The sequence below is a fragment of the Strix aluco genome, chromosome 1 (genome assembly GCF_031877795.1).
Source record: "Strix aluco isolate bStrAlu1 chromosome 1, bStrAlu1.hap1, whole genome shotgun sequence".
In the NCBI taxonomy this organism is placed as follows: domain Eukaryota; kingdom Metazoa; phylum Chordata; class Aves; order Strigiformes; family Strigidae; genus Strix; species Strix aluco.
This window is the reverse complement of record NC_133931.1, coordinates 23,561,091-23,579,918: the sequence shown is the minus strand read 5'-3', so window position 1 is coordinate 23,579,918 and position 18,828 is coordinate 23,561,091. Positions and strand designations below refer to the sequence as shown.

At 35.6% G+C, this 18,828-nt stretch overlaps 1 protein-coding gene across 2 annotated transcripts in view; it reads left to right on the top strand.

The window, feature by feature from the left end:
* The window catches only part of SPAG1 (sperm associated antigen 1), a 46,272-nt gene extending 30,155 nt beyond the window's left edge, over window positions 1-16,117 (top strand). For both annotated transcript variants that reach the window (XM_074814929.1, XM_074814938.1), the window contains 7 exons: window positions 160-312; window positions 4,668-4,843; window positions 7,817-7,958; window positions 8,862-8,988; window positions 12,265-12,429; window positions 14,342-14,719; window positions 14,875-16,117. In XM_074814929.1, coding sequence (XP_074671030.1) covers window positions 160-312; window positions 4,668-4,843; window positions 7,817-7,958; window positions 8,862-8,988; window positions 12,265-12,429; window positions 14,342-14,719; window positions 14,875-15,006 — 1,273 coding nt within the window. In that variant the 3' untranslated portion in view covers window positions 15,007-16,117. The remainder of the gene's footprint in view (window positions 1-159; window positions 313-4,667; window positions 4,844-7,816; window positions 7,959-8,861; window positions 8,989-12,264; window positions 12,430-14,341; window positions 14,720-14,874) is intronic.
* Window positions 16,118-18,828: the final 2,711 nt, after the last annotated feature.

Genomic DNA, 18,828 nt, shown 5'->3' with positions numbered 1-18,828 from the left:
ATATAAACCACCTAGTCCCATTTCCTTGGTTATGTTACTGTAAGGCCCAACTGAAAGCACGAAGTTGTTACGTATAGTTGTGTATATCATAAAATAGTTTTATTAATATTATTTCAGTTACTCTGTTTCAATCCTGCATTTTTCTTTTGTTTTCTCTAGAGCTCTGGAGCTTCAGCCATTTTCCCTTAAGCCTCTTCTACGACGAGCAATGGCAAATGAGTCTATGGAGCGGTATCGACAGGCATACATTGATTATAAAACAGTCCTACAAATAGACAGCAGCATCCAAGCAGCAAATGATAGTGCTAATAGGTAACTCCACTTACAAATTTTCTGGTATCAGTCCAAATAGAAAAGTAGAATTCAGTTTTGGTCATTTTACATGCTCCCTCTGTTCTGTATCTCTCAGAGGCAGGGTCGTCACAACTAGTGCGTTATAACTGGAGGACTGGCTGTGTCACTTAGTTGTTTTCCCATAGCTTCACAGTTTTCCTCTGCCACCAGTAGGTCACTTTCTGTTTTAAACATGTAGTGTTTTAAAGGCTTTTTTTATTGGTGATTCGACTTGTTTTCTTTCCTAACTTGTATTTGATACCATATAAAACAATACTTTAAGGTCCATACCTTTCCTCTGACATTTCTGTTTCCTTTTCATATTATCACTCTTCCTGTGGCAGTTGGAGATTTATGTTGTGTGAATGCTTCAGTATACTGCAGTTGTGGAAACACTGAAGTAGCTTGATACAGCGGCTGGCTACAAAGCTTGGAGGTGTAAAAAACATACTTGAATATTATTTTTAACTTAAGTGTTAATACTTCCAACATTAATTCTTGCTGCTAATAGCAATGTGTCAGTTTCTGTAGTTTATTTTAATAGTGTAAAATTAGTGTATACTCACAACGGTAATTGCATTCTCATTAACGTATAGTAAGAACTTAAGTGCGTGAATAATAGGATTTTCCTTTCCTTTTTAACGGGCAAAAAAAGTATTTATGAAAGCAGGACAGCCATTAGTCATTGAGCAGGCACCCACATGCATGTGGCTTTTAACAATGGAATCTAGTAGCTTTTTTTTCTTTTTAAGGCAAGGCCATGAGCACTTGCATTATTACTTCATTAAAAAGTCCATAATATCTTTAAATTCTGCTTAACTGATCAGAGGTGGCCAAAGCAGATCAAGACGCTTTATCGTCTCCTCTTAGAAGTCTTATTTTTGATAACACAACAAATTGTTACTGATGTCCTGCATCTACGCTAATAATAGAGCACTTGGATCGGTGAGATAACTGCTCGTCCTGGTATCTGTGTGGTTATTATACTTTTTTTAAAACTTCTTGGCTTACTTTATGTGCAGATACTCTTTTCATATTTCTCCTTGACTTGTAACTTGCTTTGTAATAAGCTTATTTCCCTTTTTTCCCCTTAACACTCTTCCTTTTCTCCTCTCTAGGCCTTCCTTATGTTTTTAGCTTCACTGCTCATTACTCTTTCCTCCCTGGCAACCCATCACCTTATTTCAGCTGCTTCTTCCTTCTTCTCTTCTGCTGGTAATTCATTTTTGCTTGCAAATTCTTAGTTTCTAAAGCATAGACCTCCTGCGTAATTGAACTTTTTCTATATTTTATTTTAAAATATTTTATCGTTTATGAATTACACTGCAATTGTTTAACAAAGTATTCATTTTCATTTCCAAAGTAAGAGACCTTTTTAAAAATGAATTTTAACAGAAATGGTAATTCCTCTACTGCCTTTTAACTTAAAGGGACAACCCCAAAATGTAATTTATTTTTCTTTTATATTAGGAGTATCAGATCTTAACAACCTGCTGTTATTGGAGGATTTCTTTAAGTTCCTGTGGGAAATTGGATGGTGATGCTGTAGGAAGCTGACAGGAAAAACTCATCATCCTTCTTGTGTCTGAGGGTGGATTTGATAAATTATGTTACAGCTTGTCTTTCTGTACTTACATAACTAATCAGGCTTTCAAAAAAATCTTAGAATTGAATGGGTATTCAGTCTGGTATTTCTAATAATTCTCACATAACAGACAAGTAGAATTTTTAATCTATAGCCTTTACCTGATAATTTTGCAATCGAAAGGAAATAATTAAGAATGTAAGTACATACTTATAAGAAAAGTCAATTGAAAATAAGTATAAACAGTTATTTGAGTGTTTATCATGTTGATTAGATGATGTTGAATTGTGTCTTTTATTGGTTATCCTGAGGTGATTTTTGGATAAATTGGAAGGACTGTTTCTTTTAATGGTGTGTGCCAAGTCACAGGAAAATGCATTTCAAGCACGCTTTTAATCAGTGTCATTTTCCTACCTTTGTGAACATCAGTGAATTTCCTACTTTTGTGTATTTTAATTTCCTCTTGAGTCAGTGTTTTATTATTTGCTGTTCACTGTTAGAAATACAGAAGCTCTAATGTGGGGAAATATGTTTATGCATTTCCATTTACTAAATTGAAGTTTCATTCCAGTTGTCTCCTTTAATATCAGTTAGCAAATTGCATTAAATAACTTGGGGGCTTTTATTACAAAGTCCCACATGAGTGTACTGTACAAGTAAATTTGTGATGAACTCCAAAACTGCAGGATTGTTGGGTTAAGTTAGGTTGTTGGTGGTGGGGAATGAGTATATTTGTTCCAGCTTTTTCATGAGATACCTGTGCAGGTATGCATTTTTGCAAAGACTATGCTTAGATTATTATATTACAAGAAGTTGACTGATAGTCAAATACTGCAAGATTCTTTCTGTTGATTTTGATGAATTAGATCAGGTTTTTTTCTCCCAACTTTTTAAGCCCATCATGATAAATGGAGAAAAATTAAACAGAAGTCTACAGGACTGTGGTTTACTGCAGAATTATTCAGTTACTTTCCATGGGAAATACCTAAACATAATGAATTGACTTCTTAATATGAAGTATACAATTTTGTTCTCTAATAAAATAACCTGAGTAAATCTTGGGGCTGTTTTAATTCGTGATTATGTGCCACATTTTTCTTAACAATTGAATTCAGGCTATCATTAAAAACCTAAAGTTTTATTAAAATTAGAGCAAAACAGAACTTGGACAAGCTGCTTTGTTGGTATGTCCTGTAAAATACTGCTTAGGAATGATACAGGTAGATGAGAGCCCCTGGAAGGGCATATGCAGCTAACACACAGAAAATATTCTTATTGTTCACTTAGAAAACAAATAAAGCAACTAGATAATACTACAAAATGTGATACTATGTGTATGAAGAAATTTACTTTCAATTCAAAAATACAAGAAATGGTATGTTTCATGCAGCTTTAGGTAATACATAAAATCACACGTTATATAGCTCTACAAACAGTCTTTTTAGTCTACACCGTTCATTAAAATATTTTGGTAATTTCTGTTTTACAGTAAAGAAGGTTAGAACAGGTGTTCTTTCTTGTATTGGTTTTTCTATCAGACCCTAATGGGAAAAGAATTTGGTCCTGAGTGCTCTAACTCTGTTGCCATAGTATTATACCAGGGCCCCCTTTCTTTTTTAATAGCTGTTATTCAGATATTTAAAAAGATCAAAACTGAGCAAGAAAACTTGATTGGGTAATTTATGCTTGTTCTATCTCATTATGTCACATTCAAGGTTCTTAATTTTTTTTGTGATGTGTATTCCTGTAGTAAGTTTTTTACACCTGTGTTAGATGGAAATGTACTTAATAGACAAAATTCAGGTTTACTGGCCATACTATCAATGTGACTTGCTTTGCTACTCAATGCAGAATTTTCCTTTGTTGAAGCAGGTATTAGACTTACCACCAGCCGTACTTGACTCTTAAGCTCATTTTGAGATTAGAAGATGTTTATCTCACTATTATTCTCATAATTTATTAATATTTTTTGGTTTTTTTAAAAAAAAACATGAACCATGAAGTCTTATATGGCTTTACTCATTATGTTTACTTATGTCGTTCTCCAAAATGTATCAGTGGGAAACTTCCACTTGAATGGATTTTGAATTGAATCTCTCGTGTATGGAAATAGTTGACATATATACATGTGTTGGTTTAAGAAAGACTAAGCAGATCTTATATATTTTCTTTGGATTTTTAAATGGGGATAAAGAATGATTGGTTGATGAATTTCTGACTGTTCTATAAAATGCAATGTAATACCTACTTTGTGACCTGCACTGGTTATTTAGAGAGTTGTTGTGTAAGAGGTTTCATTTGACATTGGCAAATTTCAGTACCACACTTTGTCTGAGGATATTGTAATCTACACTTTTTACAAATTACACCTATGAGCAGCTGAGAAAAGTAAGCAAAATAAATACATAAATTTTTTTTTCCTATTTCTTTATTGCATGTGGTAGGCAGCATTTAGAGCTTAGTTGCAAAATCAGTCATTTACTTAAATATTTACAGATTGTGCTGAAGTCAGCTTCTTGTGTTCTAAATGCTAGCATAAATACTCTGGAAAGTGGAAGAAGTCGTAAGTCTTAAATAAGTGCAGTACCATTGACTGCTGTGACAATGTTTTTTTAAATTAGTCTTACAGATAATTGTTTGGTTGTTTTATTGAAAAATTGGAGCATTGCATTATTTAATTTGGGTGTAAGTTATTAAAGTGTGAGTTAAATATATGAAAAGTCATGTTTGTGGGGCTTTTCTCTTTCAGAATAACAAAGACTTTAATAGATCAGGATGGTCCCAGTTGGAGACAGAAACTGCCACCAATTCCAGTTGTCCCAGTTGCTGCTCAGCTACACAGGTGGGATGGAGGAGACTTTATTTCAGAGAATAAGTCAAAAAGTACCACAGATGTCAACAGAGAAGAACAGTCGCAGATGAATCGTATGTATAGCTACTGCTAATATATATACAAAATATATTTGAAAAAAGGAATACAATTTAATAATGTCAAAGAAACTGCTTTAGAAAATATTTGTCAGAGACCTTTGTGAAAAGCCAAGTTAGATTATGGTCATTTACATGATTGGGTTTAATGTGCTTTATGGAGCCACAGTTATAATAAATTTTTTTTAAGCTAAGTGATGTAGTTTTCAGCATGTAATTTCTGAAGTTATATAAAATAAAAGAAAATACAGCAAAAATACTCCTCAGGAGTATATTGAGTCCTATCACAAGTATCAGTAGTTTCCCTGAGATCATACTACAGTTACAACACAGTTTTCCCCCAAAAAACCACCACCCAAGCAAACACCCAACCTCAGTAACATAATCAGTTGTGTAATCTATAGGTGTCATTTAAATGTTCATGAAAGATCTTCAGAATAGAAAGGGTAGACTTGTAGGTGGCCAGTGGTTAGTGAAATGGGCTATAGAAGAACACTTCTGATTGATTTTTTTCTTTTTTATGATGGATTCTAACTTTGACAGCACCTGTTTAATAGTCACCTTTCAAAGATGTTCTGGACTTGTTTACATTACACACAAGCACTGGGTGCTTAATTCCTTTAGGATGCTTTCTTCTTGGTTTTTTCCCCTTCATTGCAGTTTCCATTTTTCTCCTCCAGTAAATCATGTGATGGAACCTTTCTGATTCAGTTTTTGTTGACATTAAACATTCTTTTTGCAAAGGCCTTAACAGTATGATTTTTTAATTTGACTCTTAATCGGTTCCCCTTTGAGCTTATTTCAATATAAAGAAAAGTATTGCTGAAAATCATCTCCCCTTGATTAACACAGGGGAGGCTGCAATACATAACTGAATTGTTGGCCAAATCTGCAGCAGTGATAGGGTTATCTGTCCATAATGCATTACTGCAATAATGCATATCCTCAAATAATCCACGGTCTTGGGCACTACAGATTTAATGACTTGAAACTGATCTTTCAGATAGCATTGAATTTATTTGTACCAGATGTCAAATGACAGACAATTTACAGATACCTGTGTTTATGAGAATTGGACATTTTTCTCAAGAAGAAGACATAGTTCTAGATACTTGAAATAGTGTGGTGTATACTAAACTACAGAAAATTGTTTTTCATTTAAGAAACATGAGGCATGTTGATGTATAATTTAAGCTCAATTAAATTGATAAAAATTTTACTCTACTTTCTAAAATGTCCCGAGACAAGTATTTTCATTACAGTTCTTGTCAGTACGTGTCATCATTGATTCATCACTCTTAAGGATTGGGCAACAATTGGGTTTAACTTTTGTGTTTTGTAAATGGAGTAGAAAACTGGTATCTTACACAACTGCTGCTATTAAACATAAATGCTTAGCTTGAAAAGTGCTTTTTGTTGTACTGATTGTACTCCAGGTTTTTTCTGTTAATAAAGAGTACAACTTGTTGGATTTTTATTTCAATGTATAACCAACCTATTTAAACCTTTTAAGTAGTAAATTTGAATCTATATAATCTTGTGTAACTTTGTGAGAATTTGCAGATCATCATAGTGAAAAGTACACAGATAAGCGGCTCCTGAGAACAGTAGTGGTCATATTTAGCCCATTATGAAAGTTAAAAAAACTGGCCATCAGTACCTTCATGAAGTGTGCTCTGCAGCATTTTGATGCAAAACACATCTCAATCTATTTCAAAGAGAGTGGGCTTTGGTTAGGCTTTGGTTTTAGGAATATTAAATGGAGACTGTGTGTAACCATTTTCTTCACTGAAGGCTGAATCTAAGGCTGTGGTTGCCTTCTCGGGCCCATACTAAATTAGCAGGACCTGACAGTGATAGCTGGTGCCGGAAGCATGCCAGCAATAATGTTCAGTCAGTACTAATACCTTACTCTTGGCTGACACTTTTTTGCAACAATTGTCTGTTGGTTTTTGTGTCTTACAGCCTGAGTTATAATTTAGTTGTGTTTCTTGCATAAATCAGTTCTGGTTTCACATCCTTACTTAATTTTTTCCCCAAGTCCACATGTAGTTTTCTGGCATAGGAGACTGCCACAGTTTTATAAAAACTCAGCGAGTTTAATTATTGGTTACAATTATCTGGTTATATACAGTGTTTAAAATCTGAAGCTTGGCAAGGGGCTCATATTCTTTAGCAAGGTACAAAAAGTAGATTTTTCCATTATGATTTACTTAGAGCTCTGTTACTAATTAATGTTTGCTCACAACAGAGATGTGAAACTGCGGTCAGGATTGGTTTTCCACTGCAACCGTAGCTAAAAATTGTGGTCTAACCCAGAAGCATATGCAACAAATGATGTGGAGTTTAGAAGGAAAGACAATTATGGAAGAACAAAGTATTAATTAGGAGAAGTATAGTTAGGGTTTCAGGTTCCTCAAATCATCTTTTATAAATGGTTATTAACAGAATATTACTGATGTGTCACTAACCCCTATCGTTGTGATGATTTGTTTGTCATTGTCAGCTCAGCATAGTAATTGTGATAGACAATTGCTTGCAGAAAGAATACTAGATGAAATTATGGCTGTCTTGGTGTGATGGTGGAGATCTAGAGGGCCTCTAATCCTGCTGATTAAATCTCCACCATTCTAAATAAAACTGGTATCTCAGTGGAGATACATAGTCCCTCTCTACGACACAGTAAGGGTAGACAGAAGGAGGTGAAAACATAGAGCTGTCTGTTGCATTCCTATTATCTTCAGTAAAATAGTTACCCTGGTGCATGGGGAAGTATGTGTTGTGCCAAATGTAGATATGATAGTTTATGCCTTTCTAGAGCAGCAGGGAGATCTAGGACAGAAATGGCAATGTGCAGACTGGTGAAGATACTCCAGTTGCAAGGCATTTATTCTTAGTCTGGGTAGATTATTCAGCTACCCTTAATGAACTGACCTTCTTATGTAACACTGTGATCCTTTTGTAATGTAGGTGAGAAAGCTGAGGAGAAGTTCAAGACATTAAAAAATGAAGGGAATGATTTTGTAAAAAAGGGTAAATATGAAGAAGCTGTAAATAAATACAGTGAATGCATGAAGTTAAATACTGAGGAATGTACGATCTACACTAACAGGTAAACATCCAAAATCTAATCCTGCTTTGTGGGATGACAATGGTTATGTTTTCTCACAGCAAAGAAGAGGTTTTGCATCCCTTCAGTCACTGCTGTAAAAAAAGGATTTTTTTTTTCCTACTTGATGGCTGTTTCTAATAACAAAATTGATTGTTTGTTAAATCTCATTGTTTTCCAAGGGGAGCAAGTATTAATGTCACTGATACATATCTTAAAATCTTTATATAAATGGAGTAAGCAATAGTAAAAGTTATAATTAGCATAGCATTTTGCAGCATTTTTTGAGAATACTGGTATGATTTTAATTAAAAACTGTAGCAGTATCTCAAATATGAAGAGTAATAATTCAGAGAAAATGTACATTTTGATAAAATAAAAGTAGGAACATGGTCATACAACAGCATTATTTTAAAGGTTGACCTAATTCTGCAGCATAATTCTTTGTCAGCTTTCTTATCAGCTTTCACAAACTTAAGAAGGATTTGATTAGGCCAGTACTTGAATAGGAGACTTCCAAGTAATAATTAGGTGCAGAAAGCAGTATTGCTGATTTAATCTAGAGCACTTTTTTACCCAGAATGGCTGTATAAAATCTATACTATATCAACCACTATACTATCATATTATGCTAACACAGGCTCTGCTTTTAAAATACTTACATATCTGCCTAACTTCAAGCATTAGTCATACTTGAATTTTGACTTTTATTGCAGGAATTAACCCTCTCTAAATCCATCCAGTGATGATGTTAATATTTACTGGTTTTGATGTACTTTCAAAGATACCACATTGAGACTGAACTGTGTGAAGTATTGTAATTAATGTTTATGAGTCAGATACTGTTGGCACTATAGCACTGTAGAATTTACTTATATTGCAGTGTATTCTGTTTTTCTGTGTTAGAGCTCTCTGTTACTTGAAACTGTATAAATATGAAGAGGCTAAGCAGGATTGTGATCATGTTCTTCAGATAGAAGATTCTAATATTAAAGCTTTTTATAGAAGAGCACTAGCGTACAAAGGATTACAGGTGAGGAAAAAGAACATGGCAGGTATTCTTAAGCACTTCTAAACTTGCTTATCCTCTTCAAAGGCAATCAGGTAGTTGCAGTCAATGGGTGAATGCAAACAAAGTATGCAGGTGCTGATTTACTACTTTGTAGAGCGTTAGGCATACATAAAGTATATAAGTATTTTTGCAACATTAAAACCTTCAAGTTGACTTGTAATAATTTGAGAAAATACAAGAATATTGAAATAAATTAGGTTTGACTGGAGATTGGTTAAGCAAGTTTCAAATCTGTTCTAATGTTCTAATATTCTTCTGGGTATCCCAGTCTATTTTCTCTGTCAAGGTGTTTACTCTCTCTTTGCTGATGACAAATGGATTCTCTCCAAGTCTGTCTTCATCTGTCCAAACTAAAATCTCAAGCTGTCTTCTGGCATCTGCTCATATTTGAGCACTTGTCATATTAAACTAGAGTTTTAATTACCTTCGTTCTTTCTCTCTTCCCTCCCCAAACATATTACAAACCTTCGTCAGTAATCTGCTTTGTCACTCTGTGGACAGTGTTGGTACTCAAACTTTTCCTTTCCATCTACACAGTGTTATCTGTACTGTGCTTATCTTGCACACAGTTATTTGAGTATCCTTTTACCTGATCATCATAAATGCAGACTTACTTATATTGCTCATATCCATCCCGAATGTGACTGCAAAACTTGTGTTCCATCACTTGAACTATGTCAATCCATTTGTCCATCCTTCTGTCGGTTCTCTTTCTTCGGTGATGTTAATTACCCCCTACACTTCATAATTCTTTCATAGCAATCCTTACCCTGCCTGTCAGCTCCTACCTGGTACTGAGTTACCAGCTTCTCACTTCTCTTGGCTCATGATGGCAGCTATCATCATCTACTTTGTCTTAAATTTTACAGATGTCTTTAAACAAGCATCCTAAGTGCCTTCTCCTGTGTTGCTCTGTATAACTGAAGGTGATCACTCCAAGCATCCACCAAGTTTCAGCAGTGTCCATCAAATGAATACTTACCTTAGACCTCCATTGTGTTTGATGCCTTAAAAAAAGTTATGATTGTCTCTCAGCTTACAAATCACCTGAGGACAACCGGTTTGTGCTTAGTGGTATACTAGCTTATTCTCATCCCATGTTACAATTCCAAATGCAGGTTGTAGGAACCATGGGATCTTTTGTTTGTGATAAATTTGTTCCTTTGCTACAGTAGCTGTAAAATTTTGAAAGTTTGCTTTGATTAATTTTCAAAGAAGGTGAAAAGTCTTAATTTTGTGTAAAATCTTTTCTGTAACTGTACCAAGCTACCTGGTATTAACCATTTGTAACCTTATGTTGTTGAAGTTGATAAAAAAATTAGTATAAATATGAGCAAAGGTATAAGTGATTCTACCAGTCAAAAAAAGAGAATTACACACTAGTGAAGAATGTCAAGAACTGGAGAAATAACTTCTGCTTTTTTGAATATGCTAGAAAAAAATGCTGGTTTTGTATTAATGAAGACATAATCTGAAACACTGTTCATGGGTTCCTTCAGAACAGTCTGAGTTTGCGAGTCCCAAAATGTTTTGTTGTGGTTGGATTTAATGCCTTCATTATTACTAATTCCAGGAATGTGAGTGATTCGTAAAACCAGAGAAAGCAACAAAAGTGATTTGAGGTTGACAAATGACTCTGTAATGAAAAATTTTAAGAGCTAAAAGCATGTAGTTTGGCACAGACCTAACTAAGCTGGGAAGTTTTATTTGTATATAATTATCTAGATGTTTAATCACAGAAGCTGCAGTGGAATTTAATGTAGTAAATGAGGATTTTTTTTATAGATTGACTGAGATGTAGTTAAGGGAAAGTTGGGTAAAAAATTACGCTTGTGTGATGAATAAGGCCTGTAACATAGGACACAGGACCCCAGACGGCATCTACAGTTCATGGTCGAGTCTCTTGCTTTGGGTGTGACCATCTTGTATGATTCTTATTGAGAAGTCTGGCAGGCTGCAATTTTAAATCCAGGAGGATTGGTTATTTGCTGGCCCTTGTGATCGTTTTCAGAGGTCTGTTCTAGAATGTCATTTCTCTGTAGTTGTGAATCCTCACATCTGTAGTTCAAATGGTTTAGCTTAATTGGTAGCTGTTTTCTGATGAAAGCAATCTGCCCCCTTTCTGCATTCATTTGCTAAAGCAGAATAATTCTAGTTCTCTTCTTTCATGGTATAGCAGAGTTCAATTCACTTAAAGACTTACTGCAGTGTTTCTGTGCCTTGAATACTGGTCATAAGTATTGAACAAAATACTCTGTGTAGGAAATAGAATATGAGTGACTTGTACACTAGTGCTTTTATTACAGTTGAGATGCTGAGGAAGTACCTCAGCTGGTACATGAGGATTTTTTCCATGATAATATGAATGACTTACAGTAACCTTATGATACTGCTTGTGAAAAGAAGAAATACTAGGTTCCTCACGTGAAGAAATTATGTTGATCTTTTACTGTCTGCATGGTCTTTTACTGTTTACAGCTACATTTCATCCTTATTTTTGATACTCCAGCCCTCAAGGAGTCTTGATTTTTCTGTGTGATGTTCCAGTCTCCTCAGAGTTGATGCTATTAAATTTGTCCAGAAAATTTACTCTAAAAAAATCATAATTCCTAATGTCAAAATTTAAAATAAAAACATTAAATAAATGACAAGATTATTGAGGAACTGTGACCTAATGCCACACTCTATTGCTGCGTTTGTCCTTCTACTCCTGTTTATCCCAGAGTTCATAACATAATCCCAATCTCAAGTATTAACAAAAATTTCCCGTCTCAAACTGTAAGAGATGGTCTATTGGATTGAAGCCCGGGAAGACTAGGTATATTTTTAATCTAAGTTTATTTAACTCTCTTTTATTGGCAAAGCAAGTACATAAACTGTGGATGGACTCACATTATATTAATCTTGAAGAAGTGTTACACTGTAAGCAATTACGCTTAAAAGCAGCAGTCTCCAGTAACCTATTCTCTGATACAGGGAATATGTTTCTCAGAATAAATTATTTCATTTTACATATTTAATACGGAAGTAGTCGCAAAATAATTACTCAGACTTGTCCTCGGTTTCCTTTTTCCCCTCTAATGAAATTACACTGTCTCTATTTATATTATTTTTGTCTACTTAATGTCAAGATCCTAGCATTTTTATTTTTCTTAATTGTAAAGGACAGTATGGTAGTTCAAATTTATTTTTCTAGTGGTGTGCTTATGAAAAAATTATTTTCCCTTCTACTTACAGAATTATCAAGCCAGTGTTGACGATTTCAAGAGAGTACTTCTAATAGATCCAAATGTTCTTGAAGCAAAAAAGGAACTAGAAGAGGTAACCCAACTGCTTAACCTTGACAGCGGTGCTGTAGCTGGCAGTCAAAAGAAGAAGAGGAAGAAAATAACCATACGAGAGGTAAACCTGTTCATTTCTAAAAGCAGGCAGTACAGAAGCCACACTTGAAGAGATAATATTAAAGCTTTTGTTCTGCACTTCTTAGCTCTACTTTTTTTGGGGTGGGGTTGTATTTTTCATGTTATTTTGAGGGCATATTGGAGGATTCTTGCATTTGATCTGTTCAGTGTCCATTGCATTCTATAGTAAAGCTTGGACTGCTTTGAAGTGTATTTAGAACCACAGCAGAAATGGAAAAAGTACATTTAGATGGCACTAAACTTGAGGATATGCTCCTTGTAAACAAAAACTGCTTAGACTTCGAAATACCTGTTCTCCAGAATGCATCTGTCAAATAGCAGTTTTGCTTTTAAAGTCTGTGCTACTTGGGAAGCCTCTGGGCCTGTGCTGGCAAAGGTACCTTGTCAGCAGGTGTGCTGGCTCTTCTTGTGCTAGTAGTAAAGTTACTGGTCTGAAGAATGAAATCCTGGCTTAAAGAGCAAGAGTGGGTAAAACATCTGTAGGATCTTATAAAAGAAATACATGATGTAATGTTATGTACGGGATCAAAATGTTTGCCTTGCAGAGTTCTGGGTAGAATTAGGCGGTGAAAGGATTTTCTCAGTCATCTGATATTTTTGGATTGTAGCTTTGCTGGTCCTTTAAGAATGGGTTTCTTTTCCCTTTTAATTTTAAAATATATAGTTACGACACATAGTTACCAGTCTGTACAGTGACACTGTAATTTGATAATGTAATTTCAAAATAGTGGTATAATGGAAACTGCAGTTATTAATATGGAAGCAATTTGTGTTATTGAAACACTTCACATTGTCACGAGTTCATGGGATTTTATGTAATTGGCGTAAGCTGGGTATAGTGTTAGTTAAGCTCTGAGTTGTGACAGAGGGACCTGGGGAGTATTTAGAGGAGGTTTGGGAAGTGACTGCATTGTTCAGAGACCAGCTAACTACATTACTGGCAGTGGTAATTTTTCCAGGGGTGGGGCAGGAAGCATTTCTGTTTGCTATCATAATACTGTCCTAATTACAGCTGCCCTCTTAGGGAGCCTTCCCTGTCTTATCTGCTGTAGTACAAGGTAGTTCCATGAAAGCAGACTGCAAAGAAAAGTAAGGAAAATTAGAAACAGGTTTGTTTCTAATTGTTGATTATTGTTGAAAGATAGAACAAAATGTCTATAAGCCCAATGCAGTACTTTCCAAAAATGACTAATCTAGCTCCCCTGTACTATGCAATACAGTATGTTCAGACTTCCTGAAAAACTTGGCATCCTGTGTAGAGACTTGTGATGAGTTTTAGTCAGTTTATACTAATTCCACAAGTCTTTAATAGCTTGAAATGGATTTTAGCAAATGTAGTTGAACCCATGGTAATTTTCTATCAACTGCTTAATGAAACTCAATACAGACTACAAACTCGGGAGGAGTGGGTATTCAGGCAGTTAGACCTTGCCAAGCTTTCTCCTTCCACAGCAAGACTCCAAAGAGCAACCTGACATAGCTGCTGTGTATGTGAACTATTCTGAAGGCACAGCAGTGAAGTGAAACATGGGTCTTTGGTGATTTGACTTCAGTTCTGCTTGTCTTCTGCAACTTCACATTTAATATATGTATACAGTCCTCCTTAGCGTTCTCCCAGTGGTCTTCAGTTGTCTTTCTACAGTGGAGTGCCAAGCAGTGAAAGGAAATGTAAAATACACACTTTTGACTGCAAACCTTTAAAGATGGATTAGAGGGCTACTTCTGGCGGGAAGTGGGACATTAAAAGAACGTAGGTGCCTTTCTTTTACAAAGAGTAAAATGCTATCTTTAATTTAGTGACATTATTGACAGATATATGCATGCAGTTTATGAAACTTCGGGTTATCTATATGTCCACATTAATATGGTTTGTTGCCATTTTCTTTGTGAAGGTGACTGAATCTAATGAGCAGGAAGAGCGACGGTTTGCTACGTCAGAAGATGTTGTGACTGATCATGTTATTTCTAAGGAGGCAGTTCAAACGAGTGTACCACTGAAGACCTCTGAGAAACTGCATATTTCTGAACCATCTAATGCTTATGACTTTGGTCAGATTATAAATGCAGTGAATACCAATAAGGATAAAGCTGCTTGCGCAGATCTTTTAACAATTACTGATCCAAAAAAATTGCCAGTGCTGCTAAGTAACAAACTTGAAGGGGAAATCTTTTTGATTTTTATCCAGTCGTTGGAATATTACGTAATTGGAAAAGATCCTGGCCTTGTGTATCAACACCTTTTCTACTTGAGCAAAGCAGAAAGATTTAAGGTAAGATCCTAGATTGAGTGTGTACTTCAGTTGCACAGAAACCTAAAGGAAATTTTTGTATCTTAAAAGGAAACGATACACTGATTTTGTATCTCTGTCAGATACTATGATTTTCAGTCAGCCTGTGCTAATTATAAAATAATCTGTTTTTTCAGGTGGTGCTGGCCCTTCTTAGCAAAAGTGAAAAAGAACAGGTTCAGCAACTGTTTGATTTACTTTCAGAAAACCAGACTAATCAGTACTCTTTGGAAGATCTTGAGAGCCTTAAAAAGGTTTATGAACTTTAAGAAGTTAAAATTTATTGGTTGCATGCATATAGTTGATGTTTATAAAATGGATGTATGAACTCTGCAGACTTGCATGGGTTAAAGTGGGTCTTTACCCAGACTGTTTGAATTCTGTTTTGTTTTGACAGCATATGCACATTTAAAACTTGCTGCTCTTTTTTTCTTGTAGTTGCATACATTTTTAATCTTTAGAATTTAATGCATGTCTTTGTGTTCAGTAACAGAGTTCGTGTTATTTGGTATAGTGATTTTATTTAGACTGTGTTAATTATATAAAAATATATTTTACATTTTATATATATAATGTGAAATATCTTGATGGTACGATAGATAGTACACTTTTAGTCATCAGTTGTTGTATCATTTTGTGAGTTGTATGTTCTTGTGATAAAGAAGTGTCTTCAAGATAAACGGGTCAGCAATAGCTTTGCTAAAATGAGTTTACAAAAAGTATTAACATTTTTCAGACAAACAGGCCATCTGTTTCTTCACTATCCCTTGTCTATACAAAACAGATTTAAATATTTTTGGTGCAGTACAGTTTAGCAGCAAAGGTCAATGAACAATATATTAGCTTGTCATGAAACACTTTGAGTAAAAATAATTATTAAATAAATGGGTATGGTTTTAAAATTATTAACAAGGAAGTAATTTTTAGTGCCGAGACAATTATTTTTTTCTCTGTGTGTGTAAGGACTGCTGGTTTGCATGGCCCTTGAAGTGACAGTGGTAAACAGGAAAACAAGTGGCTGCACTTAGCAATAAAAATATTTAACTCTGAGTTTTGTAATCAGATTATTTAAAACACCAGCTATTTCTGTTTACAGACATATTTATAAAGCTAAAAGTAAAACCATTTTGTGGACAGTATGATTTTTTCTTATTTCAGGCAATACTTAATGTTTTATATTTGATTCTGGCAAAGCTCCTTTTTTCAAGGTGAAGCTTTTAAATTTTTCAAATACCCCAATGCCTTCTTTGCACATGTAATATAAATGTATATTAAACTCACTAGCACTGCAGAAATATCATTAAGAATGTTGTTCTAATGAAAAATTTTCTCAGGCATATACTAATTAAAAAAATAAAGTTTTTTTCTTGAAAAGTACAATTATGAATTCTCTTTTCTGGTTCTCTCTTTAGGCTTATAATTCTGACTTGTGAATATTGTCTAGAAGTAGAGTGCCAAGAATGAGGCTTTTAATTCTTCAAGCACTGTCAGTACAATTGATGGTTTTTGGTTTTAAATGTCCTCTTTTTATGAGATTGTCATGTGTTCAAGAGAGCTCTACTGCTCATCTAATTAAGCATAACCAATTGTGCTTAACCAAAGTGCCAATTTCATTCTTCAGTCATGGTGGCAAGGTATTCAAATTCACTAATTTTTGTGTTAGTGATTTTGATCTTCTTATTTTTTCCACTGCAGTTTGGTATGTTCAGAGAAGATTTATTGCATGTGTCCAACTTACTGATGTGGTTTAGAAAACTTAATCGATTTTCTTTTGATAGAGTTCAGGTGTTTTTAATAACAATAAGTAATAGTTTGGAGGATTGTATTAATAATACACAGAAAAAGTTCTTTTGCTAAAAGAAAGCATAAAAAACAGCTATGTAATTTTAAAATAGTCTTGGCTGTGAAAACTGTAGTTAAGAGCCAGTGTCAAAAGCCACATCGCAAAAGCTCCTGATGAAGTTAAATCTGTGCCACCCAAAATCACAAGAGTTAAAAGCTCTTTAGATATCTTCTAAGAAGTCTTGACTGCTAAAGTTTGTATAGTTCATTTTGACACTGAAGCCAAAAATCTGAATTTTTGCAGCAATAAATCATAATAAAAATATAATTTAGTAAATTTAGGAGACCAACATTAAAAAGACAAAAGGGCTTTAAAAACCGAGATTTTTAAATGGAGTGTTCTTGACAAATCATTTATCCATGAGGAAATAGACAAATGGGTTTTCATAGATGGGTATACAGTATCACAGTTAATTTTAGGACAGTTTTAATGCATCCCTAGCGATTAAACTAGAAACCTAAATGAGTCCAGGGAAAAGTAGGCCACTAGTGCCAGAAGAGACCTTTCCTTGGAATACCCTCCATCTTGAATGTCAGCTGAAACGGAGGTTAACTCAGTTTGAGGTAAAAACAAGAGATCAGTAGATCAGGAAGCTGAAATTGCCCTTGTTAAGAAGTTCTAAATGGAGAACAGCAGTAATGTGTGCAAGTGAAGCTGTTACCCAGCTGGCGTGAGGGAGCCATCACCAGCTGCAAGCAGAGCTTTGTACCCACGTGTGTCAGACGCACATCCCCTGATTTGAAAAATCAGCACATTGCTGCAGTCACCCATCTTCTAAAGCAAAGAGTTGATCATGAGTACATCTCTCTTCAATACACAGTAATAAGAGGGCAGGTTTGCTAGTAACTCGGCCCAAATGAAATATGTGGCAACAAACGGGTTTTCACTTTCTGTGTGTGATTGAGTTTGATCGCTTTAGTTTAAGGCAGACCATAACCTTTGACTGGTTGAGTATTTAGACAACCCACCACCTACCCCAAACACTTTGGTAGACAGCCCCTCTAGTATAGCTTGACACTGCTCTCAAACAATATTCCAGTATCTTCCCAGCCTTTGTCGCATACCAGCGGCTGCTTTTTAAAATTATTTTAAGCTCATTCCAGTCCATGATCCCAAAGGGAGAAGATGCTTTCTTGAAGTCCTGCATCATTCCTGAAACCACCGCTAGGCTGGGGCCTGTGCTCTCACAGATCCTGGGCACTGGGCCCACGCTGGGAGATGCCTGCGTTTCCTCCAGCACCTTACTACACGTCTCGCTCCCAAGTGAATCTCTGAAGCAGGAGCCACTGAACAGTAATTGTGAATGCCCTGCACTACGGGTAGCAGGCCCCTAAAGTTTTACACACTGAATCTTTATTACATCTGTTCTTTAAGTATCAGGTCAGCGGTATTATCTGCACATCTTTTCTGTCTGATGTTCCTCATACCTGCCTCAACTAGGAACTTTTGGCCTCAGCTTCCAAAGTTAAAGAAATACATATTTTTAAAGGACAAGAGAATAAAAAAACATTGTTTTAATAGCTGAAAGGTGAAGTCAAATAGTCAAATAAATATTTCTTTAAAAAAGAAGGAAAAAGTTAGCAACACTCAAATGTAGGAAAAATGGCCCATGAAGTTGAGCAAAAAAATGAAACAAGATTGACATGAGCCCGTCAGCAGGCTAGCAGCACTTGCAGTCATTTTGGTGATGTTCCTGCCTCATTCAGTTTTCTCTGAGATTAGCAACTTAGTTCAGACAGTATTTGGGAGGACCTGACTGACAGGCAGAACAATTGCTAGAGACATAGAACTTACAAAAAAATTAACTTGTTAGGGACTGTACAGCTGATTTGGCCTGAACAGCTCAAGCCAAGGCCACCAGGCTTTAAAACCTGCCCCTTTTGTGGGGCAGCATTAGACCACTGAAAGTCATTTGCAGGGCCTGGGTTGTGGAAGGGAAGGCTTTCAGGTGTTCCTAAAACCACTCATTTGACAGGTAAGGGCTGCCTAAACATGTCCTTCTTGGCTTAATCTGGGGAACCTGTGCAGGGCCAGAGGGAGAAATCTCTCCAGCCCTGACTAGTTGCAGCGTAACAGCAAGGGCAGGATCACCTGTCAAGATCAAGCCCTTGGCCAGGCAGTGCAGGCTGGGCTGTGCACAGAAGAGGCCACAGCAGCATCCTGATGCCTTTCACCTGTGGTGCTTGGGCTGGGCAGCCACTGACCAAAAGCAGCTCCTCACTCACCGTGGGACCAACTGCGGAATGGG